The sequence below is a fragment of the Suncus etruscus genome, chromosome 13 (genome assembly GCF_024139225.1).
Source record: "Suncus etruscus isolate mSunEtr1 chromosome 13, mSunEtr1.pri.cur, whole genome shotgun sequence".
In the NCBI taxonomy this organism is placed as follows: domain Eukaryota; kingdom Metazoa; phylum Chordata; class Mammalia; order Eulipotyphla; family Soricidae; genus Suncus; species Suncus etruscus.
In genome coordinates this window covers 85,879,520-85,903,211 of record NC_064860.1, presented here as the reverse complement: position 1 = coordinate 85,903,211, position 23,692 = coordinate 85,879,520, and the positions used below count along the sequence as shown (strand labels likewise).

Here is a 23,692-nt window from a genome sequence, read left to right as displayed (position 1 = left end):
ACATATATATATATTTTAAAGCTTAGTCAATAGTCAAAACCTAAAAGCATTTAAATTCAATTAAATAAACTAATTTAATTAAACTATTACAAGCTTTTATTTAAATTGTTTTCTTCTTACAGAAAATCAATCATCTATATACTACACGGTTGCAAACAAATCTGCTATGCTTCTCTGTCTGGTGTACAGGTGAAACAAAACATTATATTCCTTCCCATTTCAGGGATAAGCATAATGAACATTTTTTAAATATAATCACATGGAAACATCTTTTGGCACTGACTTACTGCTCAAATATCTCATTAATAATGCTAGTAGAGAATTATATCAGATGCAATTCATTCTATTGAATATATTTTTTCATCTCACCATACTTTATTGTTATAGAACAGACTGAATAAGTCTTCCCATGACTCACTGGTCCTGAGGGAGAAAGCATTATGTTATGCCAAGAGTCACTGCTTTTTGTTTAAACTCAGATGACAGACCAACTCAGTTCTGTAAAACATGCATATGAACCAAACAAAAATGGCAAGTCTTGGACAGAACACTTAACAGACCATTGTCTTTATAGAACTGCCAGTGTGTGCCCAATATCAAACATTCAGAAACAACCAGCTAATATCACTCTATTCTCCATCAAATTTGACCTCCTATTTTCCAAGCTTGCCAACATTATAGAATAAAAAGCAAAGTTCTTGCCTCAGAGCAATTTCTAATTGTAATTTCCAATATAGGAATGCAGAAACACTTAATATTCAGTGGAATTGTAGTTGGTCAAATCTAGAAGAAATGTTATTGATAGAATTATTGGGTATAAAGGAATCATTAGAAAGTTTGGATAGAACTCAAAGAAAGATGGACAATTGTCAACAGCACATTGAATTTTCATATCTATAGGAAGCAGTTCAAATTAGTTTCTCATTCCCATAGTGCATCAGGCTCCTCAATAAAATAGTGTCAGGAATTTCAAATTAAAGAACTCAAGTAAAATGTGTATACTATGTTTGTTTTTTAAATCATGTTGGAAAAATATGACAGTATCTGTAGATTAGAAAACACAATACAAAGGTGTTCAAATGACTTTGAAAAGGTTTTGTTTCTATAAATTTGCTGCACTTTTTACATAGAAAACAATAAATGACTTTAAATTTTTACTAACTCCTCTGCCATTGTTGAGTCTATAGAACTTCGTCTAGCTGGGAATTTTTGTTATCGTTATTTTTGATTTTAAACAATATCCTGAAAACAAACTTTTCTAGACACATGTAAACCTTGTGAATTTCAAGATTGTCTAAATCCTTTATTCAAATATGACATGTTTTAATTTAATATTCATGTGAATGTTTTATTGATAATATAATTTGAAGTCCCGTAAAAACAGAAAGGAAGGTCATCAGTAGTGTCAGTTGTAGATTCATTCATGCAAGGCTTCAATATTGTAGTGGAAATCTGGACAAAAGTTGGGCTTGCACTGATGCTCCTCAATAAGTCTACTGAAACTATGTTATTTAAGAAAAAGATAGCTGCAATTTATTTAAAAAAAAAGCCAACTTAGACCATTCTGAAGGTTGGTAATAAAGGATAAGGCGACTTACAGTGAACTGTGATGACTGTTGAAGCAATCATGCTTTTTTTGTCTATCAGAGAGCATTTGTAGTCTCCTGTGGCATTGCGCCTCACATCTGCCAATGAGTAAGTATTTGAGCTTCTTATTCCTTCAGGCTGTCCCTTTTATTTGACAGAGGAAAATGTCAGATGATTACACGTGGTAGAAAAGATATGAACAGTTGTATTGCTTGATGAAATAGAATTTTCTTAGGTGAGGAAAAAGTGCTTCTTAGATTGGACAGATAAAAGCATAGATTGTGTTATCTGATTTAAGGAAAAATGATTATGAAGATTCAGGAGATCATTCACACTGATTTGGTGCTATTTTACTGACAGTGTGGTTTGTGTATAAAGAAGCTTTTAAAATTTGGTATTTTATTTGTATCTTTCCATTTTTCCAAAATAGAAAATAGTTGAGGTGAATTATAATAAAACATTCATGCATCTGAATAAAAGCAAAGTAAAGTATAGTAGGAGGATGGAAAGAAGGGAGTGAAGGAAGGAAGGAGAGAACAAGAAAATGAAGAATACTTGACAAGAAAAGAAAATAGTAATAGCAGATCAGGACTATAAGAAAGATAAACTGTAGGTATATATTTTTAAGAAAAGGTAATCACCATGTGATTGCTAAAAGCTAAGAAACAATTTTGACTCTTGTCCTTCATTGTAAAGGTGTAAACCTAATTATTTCCAAGGTTCATTGATAGTAGAAAAAAACAGAATCTCAACATATTAGGCTAAACTATGACTTCTGATCAATATTTTGACTAAATTACTACACATTAGTTTTGGTGATGTATGAGGTAGTGTTATTCTAAAAACACTGAGTAATGTAAGACAGAGATCATATTTGCACATGTCCACAGAAGCAAGTGTAGAATAGACAAATCATTTCTCTAAAGCAATAATTTGAATCACAAACCAAGGAAGACTAAAGAGAGCAAATTAAAGTCCTCAAACAGAGCTATATTCAACTCTAGTATTACAGCACAGTGAAATTTAGAACATAATCCAAAGAAAGTTTCCAAATTATTCTCTGCACACAGCATTTTTCTAATTATGCCATGCTAGAAGTTGTGGAACCAGGTCTTTTTTATTACACATGGTAGCGGGGATAGATCATAATTTGGTAAAGCTAAAAACAAGATGCTGCTCCTATTTCAGAGGTATTTTCAGGAAAGGAACTTACGTCCATTTGACTTCATAACAGACAATAATTCCTCCCCTAACAGTTGTTTGCTTCATAAGAATAAATTTCCCTTGATTTATTTGAATAAATAAATCTTGAATTTTAATTCTTTTCCTTGCACTCATTATTTTTTATTTATTGTACCCAACATCTCTTAAAAGGTAAGAAGCTGGTCAGATGCTGACAATAATTTTAAAGGACTTTCTGTAGATGTTCCTGTTTTCAGAAAGAATATCCTTTCTCAATTAAGATTCTCATGTACATACAATTCTTGAAGCCAACAGTTGCTGAATAGAATAAAATGATAGTACTGCATGTAATACAATAGTAATATCTCAAGTAGTAATACTTAAGCACTTACTGGCAAGTAAAATAAAAACTCCTCAGGAGGAGGGTTACCATTTCCCAAACATTTAAGAGTGATGTTGTCCCCTTCTTTGATGGCATTTTTTGGTGGCAATACTTGCATTGTCACTTGTTCTGTTGGATCTGTGAAAGCCAATGACACAAGTTAAACATTTTTTTCAAGTACAAAATTGCTCTGCACATACAATATAAATCACTAAATTATACACAATTTTCTCAAGAAGCTATTAATGGTAATTACTTAAATGTATCTTGTTATAGGAGGATTGAAGTTAATAGTTACTTGCTGTACCAAGTACTAATCTTGGTTAGAGGAAATAAAGAGATCCTGTTACATAAAAAATCAATTTCTTCTTAACAAAACATTTTTAACAGAGGAAAAAATTGCCATAGTATTTTATGTGCAAAAGATACCAGTAGGAACAATCTCACCATATTATTTCATTAGTAGGAAGTATAGCAGCAGTTTGAAGAAAATTGGACCAGCTTGCTAAGTAGCTAAAGTGACTGGACAACCCATGCAAACATATTTCTTAATAAAACCTTACGTTAAATAAAAAGAGACATGAGCTAAATAACAGCAGCAAGATTTTTGGCAGCAGGATGGCAGAAATGCTTTTAAAACAATGAATCCCATAAACTTACAGAAATTCTTAACACAATCAAGAGACTGTGAAAAGATTGCGATTCTGTTCTTGGAGACACAACTATGACATAACTTTCATTCTATTTTGACCATTTTTACAGAGAAAGTAGAGCCAATCTTATTCTTTATAGAGCCTTACTGTTCAACAGGAGAATGTTATAAAAACTAAAGGTTAGCTAAAATAGATATTAGGCAAAGATGATATGAAAAAATTATTGTAGGCAGTTTTATTTATATACCACACTTTCTAATATGTCTCCTATTATAAATAGCTGAAAAAAGAGCAATGTATTTATTTCAAAAATCATATAATAGAAATATTTATTTTAGATAATCTTTTATATAAGGTTTAATAACTACTGAGGTCTGAGGTGACTATGTTCCATATTAGTTAGATAAAATTAAACTGTGAAAACTTATTTATTATTATCTAAGCAACCCAGACCAATATGTGGAAGATTTGGAGAACAATATTGTTTTTATCTATCACTTACCGTTATTTATTTACTTTCTAAGATTAAAGTACAAGAGGAAAGTTAAGAAGGATGGCTTCTTTACTATTCTTTTTTTTATATTTGGGATCTCTGAATAGTTTTGCCAGATTGTTTTGAATTTAAACAATGACTGGTTTAATGCAATTGTTTGCTTTTCTGATTCAGCTTATGGTCCTTCATGGGCCAGCAGGTGGAAAGTAAATGAAGTGTATTTTCGGCCCCCCATTGACCTCCTATTTTATGACCTCATTCACTATTTTCATGACCCCTTTCTAGCAAGGTTCAACATGTTGTTCATCACCGTGCCAAGTCTCTGATCAAAACTGACATTAGAACAGTTAGGGATCACAACTTAGATGACTCCCTACTCTATTTTAAAAATTCTCCTTCTCTGTCTTCCTTTCAACAGTCATAGCTCTCTGATGAAGAGCTGAGTTTAATCCTAAAGGACTAAACTGATATCAAAGGGTTAACATGATGTGTTTGAATGTTTAATAGCAACTTTCTGGATGTCTGTTACCATGCCTCAAACAAAATGATTGATCTCTTGGTCTGTCTTTGTCATGACTTTGAATTTTATTCCATTAATGAATCATTCCAATCACTCTGTTCTTCCAATCATACTGCTTTCTCTTTGCTCTCATTCACCTACTCAATCAACAAGTATTAATGATTAATAATTAGTAGGGTTTTCTAAATTTAATTCACCATTTTATTGCACAAATATTCCCCTCATTTAGATTCTAAATAATCTACATTGTCGTCACATTTCATACAGGCCTTTTCATTGAATCTTTTTGTATTTCTTCTTTGCACCTCTTTTCTACTCTTGACATTTATTTCTTCTCAGTTTTCTGAAGGAATGTTTTGAATATAACAACATTAAAAATTCTGTGTGCACTCCATGACATTGAGACTAAAGTCATCTTCAAGGAGGAAACAGCACTCTCCAAACAAGTGGAAGCAGAGATAAACAGATGGGAATATATTAAGCTAAGAAGCTTCTGCATCTCAAAGGAAATAGCGCTGAGCATACAAAAGCCACCCACGGAATGGGAGAAACTATTCACCCAATATCCATCAGTTAAGGGGTTAATATCTAAGCTATACAAGGTATTGACAGAACTTAAGAAGAAAAAAAAATACAACCCCATCAAAAAATGGGGAGAAGACATGAACAATTTCTCAAAGAAGAAAGACAAATAGCCAAAAGACACATGAAAAAATGTTCCACATCACTAATCATCAGGGAAATGCAAATGAAAACAACAATGCGGTACCATCTCACACCACAGAGACTGGCACACATCAAAAAGAATGAGAACAGCCAGAGCTGACAGGGATGTGGAGAAAAAGGAATTCTCATTCACTGCTGTTGGGAATGCCGTCTAGTCCAGCTTTTATGGAAAACAATATAGAGATTCCTCAAAAAACTGGGAATTAAGCTCCTATATGCTCCAGCTATACCACTCCTATAGATATGCCCTTGGAACACAAAAATACAATTCAAAAATCCCTTCCTCACACTTATATTCATTGAAGTGCTATTTATAATAGCCAGACTCTGTAAACAACCCAGATGCCCTTCAACAGATGAATGGCTAAAGAAATTTGGTACAAGGAGCCAGAGCAGTGGCGCAGGGCATAAGGCATCTGACTTGTGCACACTAGTCTAGGATGGACCTCATTTCGATCCCCCTGAGTCCCATATGGTCGCCCCCAAGCTAGGAGCAATTTCTAAGCACAAAGGCAGGAGTAACCCCTGTGCATACAGGTGTGACAAAAACAAAAACAAACAAAAAAACTGGTATATATACACAATGGAATATTATGCAGCCATCATGAGAGATGAAGTCATGAAATTTTCCTATACATGGATGTACATGGAATTTATTATGCTGAGTGAAATAAGTCAGAGGAACTTATTCAGTTAGACACAGAATAGTCTTACTCATCTATGGGTTTTAAGAAAAATAAAAGACATTATTTTAATAAATCTCAGAGACAATAGAGGTGAAGGCTGTAAGGTCTGGCTCACGATATGAAGCTCACCAAATAGAGTGGTGAGTGCAGTTAGAGAAGGAACTACATTGGAAATATGGTGACAATGTCAATGAGTGAGAAAAGTAGAATGCCTGTCTTAAATACAGGCAGGGGGGTGTAGAGAGAAGGAGGGAGAATGGGGACATTGGTGATGGGAATGTTGCATTGTTGAAGAGGGCGTTCTTTTTATGACTGAAACCCAACTACAATCATGTTTGTGATCAGGGTGCTTAAATAAAGATTAGAAAAATTCTGTGTTTATTCCCAGTATGTAAATATTAAAATGCACATTTCTTCCATCGGCACCCATAATTGGTTTGCAGCTAGTTTAAATTTTAATTTTCATAATTGTATATAATATATATCCCAACATAATAACCAAACAATCTCCTAAAATGTTTTTGTTCTTATTTATTCTAGATAAAACTTATTCTTTAAGGCACCAAGTACTGGTGTTATAAACTTGAAAATAGCATATTCCGGGGCCTGAGAGATAGCACAGTGCTGTTTGCCTTGCAAGCAGACAATCCAGTACCTAAGATGGTTGGTTTGAATCCCGGCATCCCATATGGTCCCCCATGCCTGCCAAGAGCTATTTCTGAGCAGATAGCCAGGAGTAACCCCTGAGTGCTGCTGGGTGTGGCCCAAAAACAACAACAACAAAAAAAAAAAAAGAAGAAGAAAATAGCATATTCCCTGACTTCAATGAAGATTCAATGTATTTATTGAGATCTCATACTTTGCAATTGAGACTACAGCAAAGTAATGATTACAAATGATGTATATCCAGTAATTACTTGTAGCACTTAGTAAGAATTTAACCCAGAGCTACTGTTTAATGAATACATATATGTAAAGATTAAGTAATATAACAGAACATGAATAGGCTTGTAAGTAATATTCTCCAAGAAGAATATGGAAAAAAATAGACTGTTGAGAAAAAGTGAAGTGATAATAGTTGTGAACCAATAGAGGACCACATTTGCAAGACATATTGAAAGTGAAAATATGAAGATTAATCTACAGGAGCAGAGAGTCATTGAAAAATTTAAACATAGCATGATCATATTTGCATTTTAAAAAGGTATTTCTGACAGTTACATGAGGGAACAGTTTTTATTTAATGGACTTCTACTGTTTCCATTATTTTTTAGCTCATTCTTTCTCTTCTTCGAGGTCATTCTAGACCAGTTGTTCTCCAAGTGTAGAACCAAGATGTCTACTCTTATTATAAGGAAATACGTCGAGAATGCAAATAGTTGTAATCCGCCTTATACATATGAGATAGAATCTTAAGACCATGTTCCAGAAATATGTATTCTAACAAGTCCTGTGATAATTCTAATGACTCGTAAAGTTTGAGAATCACTGTCTTTTGCCAGTTTTTTAGGACTATTCATTTTACTAGATAATTTTGCTAGTGACCACTTGCAACATGAATTTATAATTCTCATCTAAAATAGATGTCATCTTTCTCAACTGAAATGTAAAGACTGCATCTTAAACATCTTTTTATCTTCACCACAACATTCAGCATTGCTTACACTATTCTTTCTCAAAAGCTTTGCCAAATATGTACAACACAATCAGCTCCAGTAAAATAATTTCCTTCTTTCGCATCTAGGTACTTTTCTGCTCAATAATTCTTCATGATACTCATTCATTACTATTCTTTCTTGAGTTAATTTATCAAGACTCACTATCAGCTTGCTTTACTTTCCATTTTATACTCCTTTACTTACCAGGATGATTTCTTTCCAATTGAGCATTGTTAGAAAAAATTCTGAACTCTCTTATTGAAAAGAAACATGTTTGATGCATTGATAAGCTAAAGGAAATAAATATTTTAATATCTTTACCTTTAAATCAAGTTGAAACTTATTTGTATTTAGATTTACAGCAGGTAGGGTGCTTGACTTGAACACAGAAAACCTATGTTGTATTACTGGCTTCCCATATGGACTTCTAACCGCACTAGGAATTATCCTTGAGCACAGAGCCAGGAATAAGCCCTAAGCTCATTCAGACATGGCCACAAAGCAAAGCAAAACAAAACAAAACTAAAAACTTATTTGTAAAGTTCAAGGAAATGCCTTTTTATTATAGGTATTATAGCACCTTGCTATAGTATGTATTATGTTTATGCACTTTACAGAATCAAAATAGAAATATAGAGGAGACAAATCTCTAACTTAACCTACATTTCTCTTTTTTTTTAGATCAAGTATTTATGAAATAAAATTCTATCTTACATTTTTCCTGACATAGGTATCTCCAACTTGATGCTCCTGTGATCAAAGTGATACTGTAATAATTTTGAATAATGAACATTAAATCATGGCACAGCATTTTTCTAATTTTTTATTTCGCATAATCTCTAACAATATTATAAATTTAATATTACATTTTCCCCATTTCGAAACGATAATGCTAAAGTCTAAAACATTTAATCTTTTTAAGAAACAGTAATTGACAGCACTGGGACTCTATTGCCAGCATGTTTGCTCTTAATCATTAGATTAGTTTGGCACCTGTCATATAAGAATGAGCATAACTTTGGAGAAAAAGAGTTTAACCCACTCTCTGCAGCTAATTTAAGATAAGTCCCAGGGCCTCACTTTACTGCTAAGTGAACTAATGGAGTTAGAGCAGATGGTCAACAAAGTTTAATAGTTTATGTTCAAATCTATGAGGTGAATTTTACCCAAAATATCTTTAAATACAGCATACTATTTAACTTATGTACATGATCTCATCATTAAAATGTATCTCTTCATTAAAAGGAAATATTTGGGAAACTGAAAATATCATCTGGAAAACTCATTGGGTATTTAAAATTTTTTTACATTTAAAATTTCAAAATTACTTTCTTCATATGCTTTAAATTTAAGTCATGCATATAAATACACTTTTAAAGACAGTAAAAATCCAACGACTGTATTATATGGTACTTTCAACAATCTTTCCTACTTTTCCAACATATTTAATCACTCTCTACTTTACTCAAAATATAAAGGAAAATATAGTAGTAAATGAATTCAGTGTTCTCTTTTCAAATATATAAGCACAGATGATAAGTGTTTATATCATGCAAAAATGAATATGCAATGATTGGTTAAAGCTTCTTTCAGCTAATAGTACATCACCTGCAATTTCTTCCATGTTAATACATACATACATAAAGATTTCTCCAGATTATAATCACAATCTAATTTTGATATCCAGTCAAATAAACACGAAATTATCAGTAGGATCATACTCATCTCTTATGAGCAGGAAAAAATAATAAGGCAATTGCAAAAAGAATATTTTTGACAAAATTCCACAGCAGCTTTTGTACAAGTAGCATCTAATTCTCACTAAAGACAAGGTTTTGCAGCTTCGGACACTGAGTCTCTGGAGGTGAGTTGGAGGACATTCAGAATTAGGAAAGCATCTCATATTTCCTCTTCTAATTCTCTTGTAGTTCATCTTCCCCTTTTCACTTCTATGAATTCTTTATTCAACAGCTAACTTGCAAGAATTAGGAATGCTTGATTTCATTTCAGAAATTATCTAGGTTTCCACTTACTTCTTTTTCCTCAGTGGCTGATTATACATTGGCACATTTTTGTGAGGTGAGAGACTGACTCCTGGTATGTATAAGAAATTTGTCTTTCCTAACAGCAAGATGCTATCTCCTGTGACTTTTCTTTGGAAGACAATAATTTATAACCTGCTTCCCTATCAGTCTGGCTAGTACATGGGTCGCTAGGGGTGGTTACATCCAGAGACAGTACTCCATTCTTTTTTCTTTAGGCATGTTGAATACAGGCACTTCAATTTTCTCTTCAGGTTCATACTTCATTTTCAGCTCCTCTAGTTTGACACTGTTGAGTGTCATTCATTCAGAAAGCCATCAGATGGCATTTTGGACACGTATTAAATTCATGGTTATATGTCACACTGAGAACTGTATAAGTGGATGAGACTTTGAGATTTGTCTCTCAGTAGCAGTGTTCAGAAGTAAATAGAAAAAAGGTCTTCTCAGTAACAAGATAGCAAAATATATTTTAAAAAATGCACAAGCATTTATTCAAAAACTTTCAAAGAATAAATTAACTGGGTGCCAAGGAATGGAAGGATGGCATTGGAAGTAGAATCTACAGAACAGTTTGATTATTATAGCATGGGATATTTGTTCTAATATATTGTATGTGCATTATAATTATATATTGAATTACTTACAGTAAATATCAAAAACTGCTTGTTCAGAATAAAGTGTGTTCTGGCCAGATGGCCCATAATATGTCACAGAGCAGGTGAATGGCATTTGGATGTCAGCCTTAGTTGCTTTATATTCCAGGGATGAAGTCATGGTATATAGCTGAGTCACTGGGTCCATTTGTTTTGTAAATATTATAACCACTGCTGAAAAAAAAATAAGAACATTAATGATATTACCTTTGTGTGTGTGTGTGTGTGTGTGTGTGTGTGGTTTTGGGGTCACACCTGGCAGTGCTCAGGGGTTATTCCTGGCTCCATGCTCAGAAATTGTTCCTGGCAGGCACAGGGGACCATATGGGATGCCGGGATTCGAACTGATGACCTCCTGCATGAAAGGCAAATGCCTTAACTCCATGCTGTCTCTCCGGCCCCAATGATAATATCTTTAATCAAAAAATCATAGTCCCTAATTAAACATAATACCTTTGAGAAGATGGTTTTGTCTTTCTAATATTTTATAGAAAAGAAAATGAACATATAGTAAAGTAGGACAACTTTTCAAAACCACAAATCAGAGACTAAAGTAGAATCCTGAAATAATCCTTTCGAACATCCCATATAGAAATCAGTTTTATATTCTTGATTCTTCTGTACAAAGTCTAATGGTGGTTTAAAAAGTATTTAATGTAGTGCTCACTTTGGCAGCACATATACTGAAATTGGAACAATACAGAGAAGATTAGCATGGCCCCTGCGCAGGATGACAGGCAAACTCGTGAAGCATTCCATATTAAAAAAGGGTATTTAATGTATACTTAAAATAATAAAGTCTAGAAACAAGATAAAAAGAAGGCAACACAAGCAAAGAGTAACACAGGTAAGGCATTTGTCTTGCATGATGCTGACTGAAATTTGACCATATATGGTTCCATGATCAGAGTCAGAAGTTCTCCTTTAGTAGAGAGCCAAGAGTAATCTCTGAGCATTGCCAGGAATGACCCTCAAATCAAAAATATAAACAGGGCAACATATTTAGGCACAGGTTGGTCTGAGTAATTCTTGGACAAGAAAATCTTGTCCAAGAAAACAGGTTATCAAATTCAACAAACTTTTTTGCCTATTTAATGCCTACCTCTTTCAAGAGGTTGCAGAACTTTTCCATTTCTGTACCATGTGATATTGCCATCTGGATAACTGTCTTCAGAAACACAGTCTCCCAACTGCAAAAAAAAAAAAAAAAAAAAAAGGAAAGAATAAAAGAAAGAATGTTAACACCTTGGTTTCTTTAGTTGACAACTTCAAAATTCAAGATTTTGGGGGTGGTGGGGGGAAGCAATATTATTCCAAAATTTTTCTGATCCCTTCAATTTTTAAATATTGAATAAAAACTGGATACATTTTTCTTCTAGATATTTTAAAATATTCATAGCTTAAGATTTGGAATCAATCTAAACATCAAATGACAGTTGAGTGGATCATAAAGCTGTGGTATATATACACAATGGAATACTAAACAACTATAAGGACAAAAGGAATGACTCATAAAATGTGTTGCAATGAGGATGGAACTGAAAGATATCAAATTAAATGAAGAAAGCAAGAAGAAGGAAAAACACAGTATGATATCAAACTTATATGTTCTGCATGAGGACATGCAACAATTTAAAGGAGGGATAATAAGATCACCTTGAGCCCCCAAAAATACTACTAGGTGAGTGAAAGAAATAGAGTAGTGGGAGTGTGTGTGTGTGTGTGTGTGTGTGTGTGTGTGTGTGTGTGTGTGTGCATGAGGGGTAAAGGGGGCAATGAGAAATAACAGGCAGCAGGAGTCAAGAGGTTTCAGTTACATCGGTGGTATTAAGAAATGACTGAGCTAAATATTCAAACGACAGAGTCAATAACACTGAAAGTATGAGACCCAAACTATCACAACCAGACTTAAAAAGATACTTGTTAAAATGGCCAGTTGGGAGGGGATAATATGGGAGAAAATCAGGGAAAATTGGTGGAGGAAGGTTAATATTGGAATACTGCACATCTAAAATTCTACTACATATACATTTGTAAATCATGGTTCTTTAACTTAAAAAAATATGTCCTTAGCTTGGAAGGACTCGAGACAGATGTGTTACATGTAATAGTGTGAGATTTGAGTCCTAGCATGGCAATGAATTTTCTCCAAACACTGTCAGGTGTGCCCATCTCCCAAATATATATTTAAAATGTGGTCTTGACTATTTTAAAATGCACAATTGTCACAACCCACCAGATAAAGGCTAGTATTCAAGATAAAGTACTCACAAAACCCAACAACAAATATTCAATGATTTCATCAACATATGGGGCAAAGGAGATAAGAACACATATAAACACCCAATAAGCATATAAAAAATGCTAATAGTCACAAAATTCAAAAATAAAAATAAAATAAACATTGAGATACACCAAACCAAGGAGAATGACACATAAAATATGTTGGTGGGTTGTGGTGAGAAAAATTCTCATCCTCTGTTGGTGGGAATACCATTTGCTTTAGCATTGATGGGAATAATATGGAGATATCACCCCAAAATAAAAATACAAAGATTCAATTCAGGCACTGGTAATAGTTCAGTGGGTAGGGCATTTGCCTTGCATGTCACCGACCCAGGTTTCATCCCTGACATCCTAATTGGTCCCCTGAGCCTGCCAGGAGTAACCCAAGTGCCACAGGTTGTGGCCCAAATTCGCCCCATAAAAGATCAACTCAAGTTGGTATATTCATATCCTTGTTCATCATGAAACTTAGTATAATAGTCAAGATATTGGGGCTGGAGCGGTGGGGCAGTGATAGGGCGTTTGACTTGCATGCTGCTAACCTAAGACAGACAGCAGTTCGATCTTCGGCCATCCCATATGGTCTCCCAAGCCAGGAGCGATTTCTGAGTGAATAGCCAGGAGTAACCTCTGAAGGTCACTGGGTGTGTCCCCACCCAAAAAGATACGGAAAAACAACCCAAATGCTCAATTATGAGTTAACAAATCAGAAATTGTGGTATATATACATAATTGAATGCTCTAAGAAAGAACAAAATTATGCAATTTGTCACAATATGAGTGGAACATGAGGATACATTTTTCAGTGGCATCTCTCAGAAGGACAGATAGACTACTTCTCTCATATGTCAGACTTAAAGATACACAGGAAAGTAGAAACAAAAGACCAAAGGCAATACAACAGGAGATCTTATCCACACAACTGAGTTGCTATTATTGTGTGTATGTGTTAGGGGGGTGTTTTAAGGGGAGGAATAATGGGATCCTCCCATTCACCCTCTGGAGGTGAATATACTGGTTATGAATGTATTTATAAAAATATGTGCATGAAAAGCTATGATTGTACCTCAATCAATAAAAAGAAGAAATAAACAATAACTTGAATGTTCAGTAATACTAATTTTAATATAATTGCTACTTTTAAAATAATTTTAATATATTAAATTATACTATTTTTACTATCAACACATCTATATGAAGATAATAAAATTTATTTAAACATTATTCAAGCAAACTTGCCAGAGTTCATAGTTCAGTGTTTGCAAGAATTAATACTATAAAAATGGTGTTGACTTGTCACTTTCAGGCTGATACACAAAATAATCTATAACTCTACTTCCCCACTTTTCTTCAAATGTATTTTACAACAATATAAAGTATCAGTTTTATGAATTAATATTTTGTTGCTTGGGGGGGCACATCTGGCTATCCTTAGGGCTTATTCCTTGGTATGATCTAGGGAGGTTGATTGTGAGCAAGGCAAGAGACTTGGTCACAGTACTCAGGCCCTGTAAAGTAGATTTAATATGGTTCAGAGTTCTATGAACTTATCCCTATCTTCCACCTTCAGCACGAAGAAAAAGTCAAACAATTAAATTGGCAACTATGAGAGTATGTGTTAACTGATGTGCCTTAACGCAGAACCCAGATTTTGACTCTCAACATTCTCTTCAATTCAGTGCTAAGGCGATCCTTTAAACCAAATATTTTCATACTTTAATTTCAATATTTTTCAATCATTAATCAATAAAGGTCAAACTTCTAGTTGACAGATAAAGTATAATCCAAATTTATTACATCTCCAGGTATTTCTTACTGTAAAATCCAGCCTACATTTTTGAGTAGAGTCCCAACAACTAGTTTTTTTTTTGTTTGTTTGTTTGTTTCTTTTGTTTTGATTTTGGGCCACATATGGTGATGCTCAAGGGTTACTCCTGGCTCTGCATTCAGAAATTGCTCCTGGCTTGGGGATCACATGGGACACTGGGGATCAAACCGCAGTCCATCCTAGGTCAGTGCCTTTAAGGCAAACGCTCTAACGCTCTACTACTGTGCCACTGCTCTGACCCAAAAAAAAAGCCAGTTTTTTTTAATCATTTATTTTCCTATGGTTTTTTTTCTGTTAGAAAGTCTTTTTCATTCTTGTCCCTAAGAATGTTTTAATCATATTCATTAATTAAAAAAATAAATGAAAAAGACCTGCCTTTCTTTTTTAGCTTTGCTTTGAGACCATTCCCAGTGCACTCAATCATTACTCCTGGTCTGCACTCTGAAATTACTTCTGGCAGTGCCAAGGGTGTGTATAAGGGAACAGAAGAAGGGAACCATAGGAGGATGCTAGAGACTGAACTCAAGTCAGCCGTGTGCAAGGCAAGAGCATTCTCTGCTCCACTATCTCTGTACTATCCAGAACTGCCATTTTCCTTAACTTTTATATTCAAAAACTGTTATCCTCAAAAGTGATCGCAACATTTATTAACTATATCTTGCAGAAGTTCTGATTGCTTGAACACTGTCAACTCCAAGGAACAAAGTTTATATCATTTGTCCTAGCATCTAGAATGTCAGGATGGAGATATATATAATCATCAACAAAACAAAAGCAAATTAATCCGTAACAAGTTCTTACCTTTTTCAGCTGCTCTGTTTCAAGAAATGACGCTTTGCTTACAATTTCAGGTTTGGATGGCTGCTCTAAAGTTAAGTAGACAAAGGTTTTAAAAATACATGGAAGAGACAAAAGGACATTTTCAATTTGGCTTACAGACAAATGATTCATTGACTCAGAGTGAAAAAAAAAAGTAAAATAATGAATAAAATTCTTAAAATTTGTAACTAAGAAATCTTATTAATACATTTCTAATTACTTACTTTTTATCTTTTTATTCTTTTTATCCTTTTTTGTTTGTTTGTTTTTTTCCGGCCACACCTGTTTGATGCTCAGGGGTTACTTCTGGCTAAGCACTCAGAAATTGCCCCTGGCTTGGGGGGACCATATGGGACGCAAAGGGATAGGACCGCGGTCCTTCCTTGGCTAGCGCTTGCAAGGCAGACACCTTACCTCTAGCTCCACCTCGCCAGCCCCAATCTTAAATATAATCCTAAATGTTTCTATTTTCATAACATATTGCAAGGTCTTGTAGATGCTTTATAAAGTACACATAGATTTCACTGTGAAAAAGTTTAATGGTAAACAGGAAATATCATCAATTACCACACTTACTTTCTACTTAATGATAGCTTCTGACTCTTAAGTAAAGAACTGAACTATGTAAAACAAAATCTTATTGGAATTAATTTGAAAATGAAACTCTAAACCCTTCCTGTCCCGCTGACCCAAAATCAAGCTAGGGAATGGGGAAAATCCTATAGATCTGTATTTTAAACAAGTTCCATAGAGCAGTTGGTGAGCTCAGTGTAATTTTTCTTTTTTTTTTTTTTGTAATGGTTTTTATTTATTTTTTTTTTTCAAACAGAAAAAGCCATCTAATCACACATATACATTCATAGGACTTTAAACAAAATGTAATATAAAATATAAAAAAACCAAAACCCCACAACAAAAAAAAATTGTTGTGCTCAGTGTAATTTTATAATCACTGCTCTAATATGAAAAATTCAAAGTGAATAAAATCCATCGTTCACATATAACTAAACTTACATTTTAAGTGAAGTTAAATTATAAAATTGTGAATGTTGGGAACTTTCAATTTTAAAAAAAGAGATAATGACAAAAATATGGGAGTTCTGTAAAGTAAATTTTAATTGAGGCTACAGGAAGAATTAATTAAAAATTGCAACAATGAAGTACTCTTTATACATTTTATGTATTCCTTTAGAATTTGACTATTGTTAGATTTTTAAAAAATTTAATTAGTCTTAAGAATTAGACTACAGAAAATGGTTATTGCCTCATTACCCATAGTTTTTTTTTTTTATGAATCTCATGGAGCTGAATTATTTTATTCTTAAATGAACACAAAAATACAAACTCTTTTCTTTCTGTCTTATTGTTTATATTAGTGACTTTTAAAAATATCTACTCAATTTGCTTTAATTTCTACATAGCTTGAAGTTGTCAATTCTCAGATCACACACACACACACACACACACACACACACACACTACAAGAACAAAGGCAATGGGGTAGAAGAAACAATGCAGAAACTATAAGGAACAATAAGGAAGATGCTTGAATGCAGCTGATGTGGTTTAAGACCAACACCATACATATTCTGTCTGCTACCAATATTGATCCATATGTTTAGAGCTAGGAGTAAGCCCAAAGTACAGCTGGCTATGACCCCAAAACAAAAACAGAAAAAAAACAAGAAAGAATGAAGACAAAATTGTTTCAGAGTATCAAGTCGAATATCATTAACAGTATATGGAAAAATAGCTATCTTCTTCAGAATAATATCTGTAGATAGTTTCCCCTTTGTTTAATATTAGAAATTAGAATAAAATATTAATGACATGCATTTCTACATTCTTTAAAGAGGACCATTTTTGCTATTAATTTTAAAATTAAAACTATATTAATTATTAAGAATGGTTATTTTCTAGAGAGATCAATTGAAAACAAATTAAGATAGGAAAATAAGAAGGTATTAGAGATAAAATTACATTGACATATTACATATTATAAAAAATAAAAATTGTATTGACTGAATATATCTTTAAAAGTGTCTAGAAAACAAAATAGTTAGGAATTAAAATCTTTCATATAACAGAAAGCTTTGATGTTGTTACTATTTTCATGCAACATCACTAATGCTTGTTAGTTATAACCCTTAATTGGTAAAACATTTCATTCTGTTTGGAATTTATGTTTTTTAATAATCTATCATCTTAAACATTTGAGCAGATGAAATTCTTGGATTTCAGTAACTAGGCCCAGTTCTTGAGGACTAAAATCAATTATTAAAATCAATTAGTAACAACTGTCTGATAGGTCATAATAAATTAAATTATATAGTTAATCAAGAGCCAAAATTACCATGAATACCACAAAAAATGAAGAGGTCTTTTGATTCTCCTCTGGTAGTATATATGCCTGGGGCATATGGACAGATATGAAAATTTCACCATAAAATTATGTTAATAATACAAAATGTTATTGGTCAGTTTTGCTAAGCTGTATTAATTTGCATTTTCCCAATTTAAATATTGAAAGAGTTCGACAATGTTACTTACTCTTACACTGATGATAAATCTTGACCTTGCTGTGTAAATCTTGTTATAGTTTTACTCAATGCATATATGTTAGGTGTAATTTGCAGTTATAGATATCTATGTATTTTCTAAAATTTATTTTAATTAAATACAATTAGCGAACAGGGAAATTTGATGGAAGGATGCTTCTAGATGAGTCTAGTCATGGTAGATACTTTGGAAACAATGTCAATATTGGAGCATTTTTTTTTTTAATTTTCTCCTTGAACACTCATTTCAAGTATATCGCTTCTGTAATAGCCATATATTTTGTATATATTTCTCTCTCCTATTAACTTGCAGCAATCAATGAGTATTAGTTGGAGGACCATAAAAGATGACACATACTATTTTAGCAAAATTGCATATTGATTTCCAACTGTTTTTTAAAATATGATTTATGTATTAATATGACTCAGAAACTCGTAACCTAATATAGAATTGAAAGGAAGTCATATTTAGCATTTATTTAAACTATTAAAATTATTAAGACAATATAAGAATCAGGTAAAGATGTGATATTCAAAACAAGGAAACAGCTAGTGTTATTCATGAAACCATCTTCAGAACAGCTCAATTTGAAAGGGAAATAAAGAACAGAAAAGGTAAGTCCATTGGTTATGCTAACTTAAGCATGTTTCAGTACTTAACAATTCCTCCTCAAACTTTCTGAGATGATCTACATAAATCACTGGTAGCAGAAAAACATGGTTTACTTTCTCCACTAGAAATGAAGTCACCTTTTTTTATACTTAAAGAGGCAAAGTTAAATATATGGTAGGTCGTTCATTTTACTTTGCTTCCATAATGATGAATATGGTTGTAAAAAAAAATAGCTTTCATGAGAATGGCCAATTCTAATAAAACACTGAAAACAGTATCCAAATGAATGAAAGCTATAAACTAACAGTGGGATTCCAACCAGCATTGCCCATCTCTTAAGAATGAGCTGGCCCACATGTATTTTGTGTCATGTCATTCTTTAAATTCCATAGTCAATCTTTTGACTCCTAGACATCAGCATGTAAGAGAGCCTACAATTTTGCCTGAACTGGGATTTTCTTTTTTTCACTTTATTCTCAAGGGTAGACTCCTCCTTCCTTTCTTTAGTAAATTACTGTAAAAAAAATGATATGGTAAAGTTTAAACATTTTCTAGAGAAACCATGTGTGCCCTCCTTAACATTCAACACTCAAGAGAATCCCAGTAACACAATAAAAAAAATGCTTCTAATCCAAAGCATTCATTTTATTGTTCAGGAGGGAACCATAGCCTCAGGCTGGTAAAAGTCCTTGTCCAAGTTCAGAAATTACCAATATATGGAACAAATCATTGTCTCTCAATGACCACTTTTGTGATCCCCCCCCCCATTATCTCACTGAGAACTAAATAGTAATGTAGACACACATTTGACCTGCAAGAATTTTGTACAATCACTAGTTTAAATCTTTGGGTACTTTTAAAGTCTTATCTAATATTGCTTCTGAATCATTTCATTAACTTCAAAGGTACATTAAATGTAAACAGGTGAATTTTGATCCTTTTCAATGAAAGAAAGGAAGCAAGAAAAGGAAAAAGATTGTTTTGGCAATGACAAAGCTATAAATTACTTGGATTTGAGCTGCTATAAGGACATGAATTCTTGCATCTAATCTATAGCTTAAAACTGAACAAACATATCAGAGGTAAAAATAATCAGTCACAGCCTCTCGTTTGAATAAAAACAGGGTGATTTTGCCTGTGAGGATGGCACTTGGCAGCAAGCTGATTTGGGATTAGTCTACGTTAACCATATTCGATTTTATAATACACAGAGCATGTTGCTAGGTGATTTGACAGGAGGAAACAGGGGACTGATTGATGAGTCCAGTAACTCTTAAGCAATTGCAATATATACATGCATAGAATGAAAGCCGCCTGCCACTGCTACTGTTTGCATTAAAAAACTAGGCCGAAAATAAATTTAAAAAAAATCAATATTTATTTTAAAAAAAGGGAAGGTCCCTATATGCTTCTGCACACATGTTTCCTTATCATGAGTTGCGCTGCTCATTTTCTTAGACTTGGAGGATCCCAGAGTTTCTAGTATAAAACACTATTTCTGAATATGTGCTACTTGTCTATTTAAGTTTCCCCTGGCTCTGTGCCTGGAATGCAAATTTTGTTCTGAGAATCACTTTGTTTTCACCAACATTCAAAAAAAAGAAGGGAGTTAGTCATTCTGATGGTACTCTGAATAAAAGTTTATTTTTACAGTTACAAAAATCGTAGGTATTTCAGAGAATTAACAAATTTTCATGAATTAGATAAATGGACTTTTCTAAAGTTGCTTCATGGCAGATTTAAGCAAAAGGATATTTTGAGAATTTGTCACAAACAGTTCTTCTAAATGAAACAATTTGGAATTTTTTCAACTTCCTTGTGTACTCTCTTAAAATATGCTTATTGTAATAGAGTGCAAAAGGAACATGATATATATGTTTGTTTAGGCAGCAACCTGGGAACAAAAGTGGAGGGAGGTTGACGCTGGTGAAATTGATGTTGGAACCTTGCATGCTGGAAACTCTATTATAGACAAATTTGTAAATCACAATGCCTAAATTAAAGAAAAAAGAAAGATGACCATAATAAACCAATATGCATAAAGTCTAGAGTGTTGTACATTAATAGCTATTATTCCTAGGCTTCACAGATACTTATATTTGCAACAACATGGTTCAATAATAATATAGAGGATTTTGGTAGTTTTCTTAAGATACAATGTTTCAAGCAAAGCACCACACATCTTCTTAATAGTATTAAAGTGAAATATAAAGAAAATAAAATAAGAGGCCTTGGCAAAAACAGGATTAGGGTGTCTAAAAGATGGGGCATTGTTAGTAGACACTTGGTTCTTGGCTTGATGAATACAATTATTAAGAAGGGTGGGTTCTCATCTTGTTCCGTGTCACAAATGGAGGGGGAAATAATGGAGGTTTCCAAGACTAAACAGTCGTATGAATATTAAGTAGAAATTAAAAAAATGAACAAACTTAAACACCATATCCAAGCCAAGGACAACAGAATCAATACCCAATCTACAACAGGCTAGACAAGAGGGGACCACTTATACTAGCAGCCAGGAGGGTAAAAGAGGGGAATATGAGATGTGTGCTGGGAACAGCGGTGGAGGGAGGACAACACTGGCGGTGGGAATGCCCTTCATTCAATGTCACTATGTACCTAAAATATTTCTTAGAAAGATTTGTAATCTAATATGGTCAAAATAAAAAAAAAGGTGGATTCTTTCTAGAAAGCAAATTGTAAGATGAAAATTAAAAACTAAAACATGAAATGTACTTTCACAAGCTTCTTCTGGTGATTAAAGATTTCTTTTGGTAGTACAGTGCTCTTTGAGTCACCAGGAGCTCTGAAGTCCATATTAATATAAAGGGACAGTCCTACTTAGTTACACAGACTATTTATTATATGAGAAGGGGAACAAAATCCTGATTACTTGGTGTGGTAGGAAGGCCTCCTGGGTTTCTTCTTTATTTGCTTTAATTTATGAGCTGTCAACTTATCAGAGAGGGGAGGAAACATTGGAAAGTGAGCTTTTCTTCCTGAATTAAGAAAGACTAGCAATATAATACTTCTGTGGCCTATTTTTTTTCTCTGTAGTTTCTAAAATATTATAAACTAACAGGTAAGACATTTTATTAGGATATGAAGAGGTAAAATTTCATAATTATAATTCCTCAAGTCGTTAATTTGCACAGCTCTTTGCACAGCAACATTAACTATATATTATCATTAGGCAGAATAATTTTACCATAATGATTACAGAAACTATTCCATTTTCTTCCATAATTTTCTCTTTTGCAATTCTACTACTCTTTCCCTTGGTGTATTCCACTTGCACACTCAGTGGCTGGTGAACTTCTTTAGAGCAGCACAATTTTTTAAACTATCTGACTTCTGGGGCCAGAGAGATAGATGGAGATAGAGCATTTGCCTTGCATGCAGAAGGACAGCGGTTCAAATCCTGGCATCCCATACGGTCCCCCAAGCCTGCCAGTAGCTATTTCTGAACATAGAGCCAGGAGTAACCCCTGAGCGCTGCTGGGTGTGAACCAAAAAGCAAAACAAAACAAAACAAAACAAAACCACACACACACCCACCCCAAAAAGACCTATCTGGCTTCTTTGAATAAGTATAATAATAGGAAATTACTAATGTATATGTTTATCTCTCTCGGTCATCAAATTGTTTAAGTATCTTTTTAATCAAAATGGCAATTTTATGTGGCACATTTTAATATATCTCTATATATTCATGCTTGAAGCATGTGACTATATGTCTGTATCATGCACTTTTGTCTACATCCCAGAACATGTATTTATATATGTCAGTGAGCCTGAGAGATCACACACTAGTTTTCATCAGTAGCACTTCATTTCAGAAGATACTTTTATAAAACAAAGCAATGGAGACTATTCTTTGATTCCTCACAGCACAAGTCTTATTTGAATTTTGGGTTTTTTGTTTTCCTTGCTGACAGCATGCATGAACAGGATGAAGAACTCTAATAACTCCTCTTATAGCGGGGCCTGCTGTGCAGACACTACAGAGAGTTCAGTCTTCTTTCTGAAGACATTTTCTAGTACCAGCCATCAATCCCACTTAACAGTTATACTGCAGACTACTTACTGAACACCTTTACGACTGTAGGCGCCTCAAACACGTTGTCCTCAGTTACTAGCATGCACACAAATCTCTTTTCATCACCGATTCTTGCATTACTGATAGATAAAGTGTAGTTTTCTGAGAGGCTCAATCTGTCTTTGTATTCTGGCACATTGTCATAATGTACACTTTTCTTTGTAGAGGATCTGAAGGCAATAAATACAGGGGAGCCATCGGGCTTCTCCTAAAAAATATCCAAATAACAATGCATTTTTAAATCAACATTCTTCAGGATAATGTGCAGAACTGCAAAGTTTTCTTGGCCATATTCTATTGATATTTTTTACAGTTTTAAGAAGAAATTCAAATGATGCGACTCACATATATCTTTAGCTACATATATTTTTCATAAAAGTGTATACAAATAACAGAGCCCTTGGCATCGGAGCTTTTCCTGCATCTGGAAAATAGAAGTGGCAATTGCTTTAAAACTGACAGGGGTTAGTTTTATGTCTGATATTGAATAAAGAGAACAGACATAGGTTTGTACAAAGAGCTAACTATTATAGTAAGTGGACACATGAACTCCAGATGCTTGTTTAGAAATCAAGTGCAATTATTTTTTCTATATTCATTATCCAAACTCACATACATATAAATGTCCACATCTTTCAATTTTAGCCCAAGCTGACATAACTGACCTTTACACATAACGAAGTTTAATGAGTCTTCATGGAGCAATAGTATTTGCCCTTATGAAACAATTGTGTCTATTAAGCAACAGAATCAGATTAATCATTAAAGTGCATAATTTAACTATTTGAGTCATAAAACTCAACTAAAAGGCTTTCCTATAAAAATTTACAATCAAAATAAAATATAAGGGCTGGAGCAAGAGTACAGCAGGCAAGGAAGTTACCTTACACATGGCTGGCCCAGA

General features: G+C 33.5%; 1 protein-coding gene and 1 non-coding gene across 4 annotated transcripts in view; one reads left to right on the top strand and one right to left on the bottom strand.

The window, feature by feature from the left end:
- Positions 1 to 23,692, bottom strand: part of ALCAM (activated leukocyte cell adhesion molecule) — a 216,572-nt gene that overhangs the window by 31,620 nt on the left and 161,260 nt on the right. For 2 of the 3 annotated variants that reach the window (XM_049785682.1, XM_049785684.1), the window contains exons 3-8: positions 22,777 to 22,996; positions 15,501 to 15,565; positions 11,688 to 11,775; positions 10,577 to 10,759; positions 3,162 to 3,289; positions 1,599 to 1,731 (exon numbers count right to left, since the gene is read on the bottom strand). In XM_049785682.1, coding sequence (XP_049641639.1) covers positions 1,599 to 1,731; positions 3,162 to 3,289; positions 10,577 to 10,759; positions 11,688 to 11,775; positions 15,501 to 15,565; positions 22,777 to 22,996 — 817 coding nt within the window. The remainder of the gene's footprint in view (positions 1 to 1,598; positions 1,732 to 3,161; positions 3,290 to 10,576; positions 10,760 to 11,687; positions 11,776 to 15,500; positions 15,566 to 22,776; positions 22,997 to 23,692) is intronic. The other variant, XM_049785683.1, reaches the window with a different exon arrangement.
- LOC126026763 (U6 spliceosomal RNA) lies at positions 11,245 to 11,350 on the top strand. The gene has a single exon (XR_007501984.1). It is a non-coding gene; the product is annotated as a U6 spliceosomal RNA (small nuclear RNA).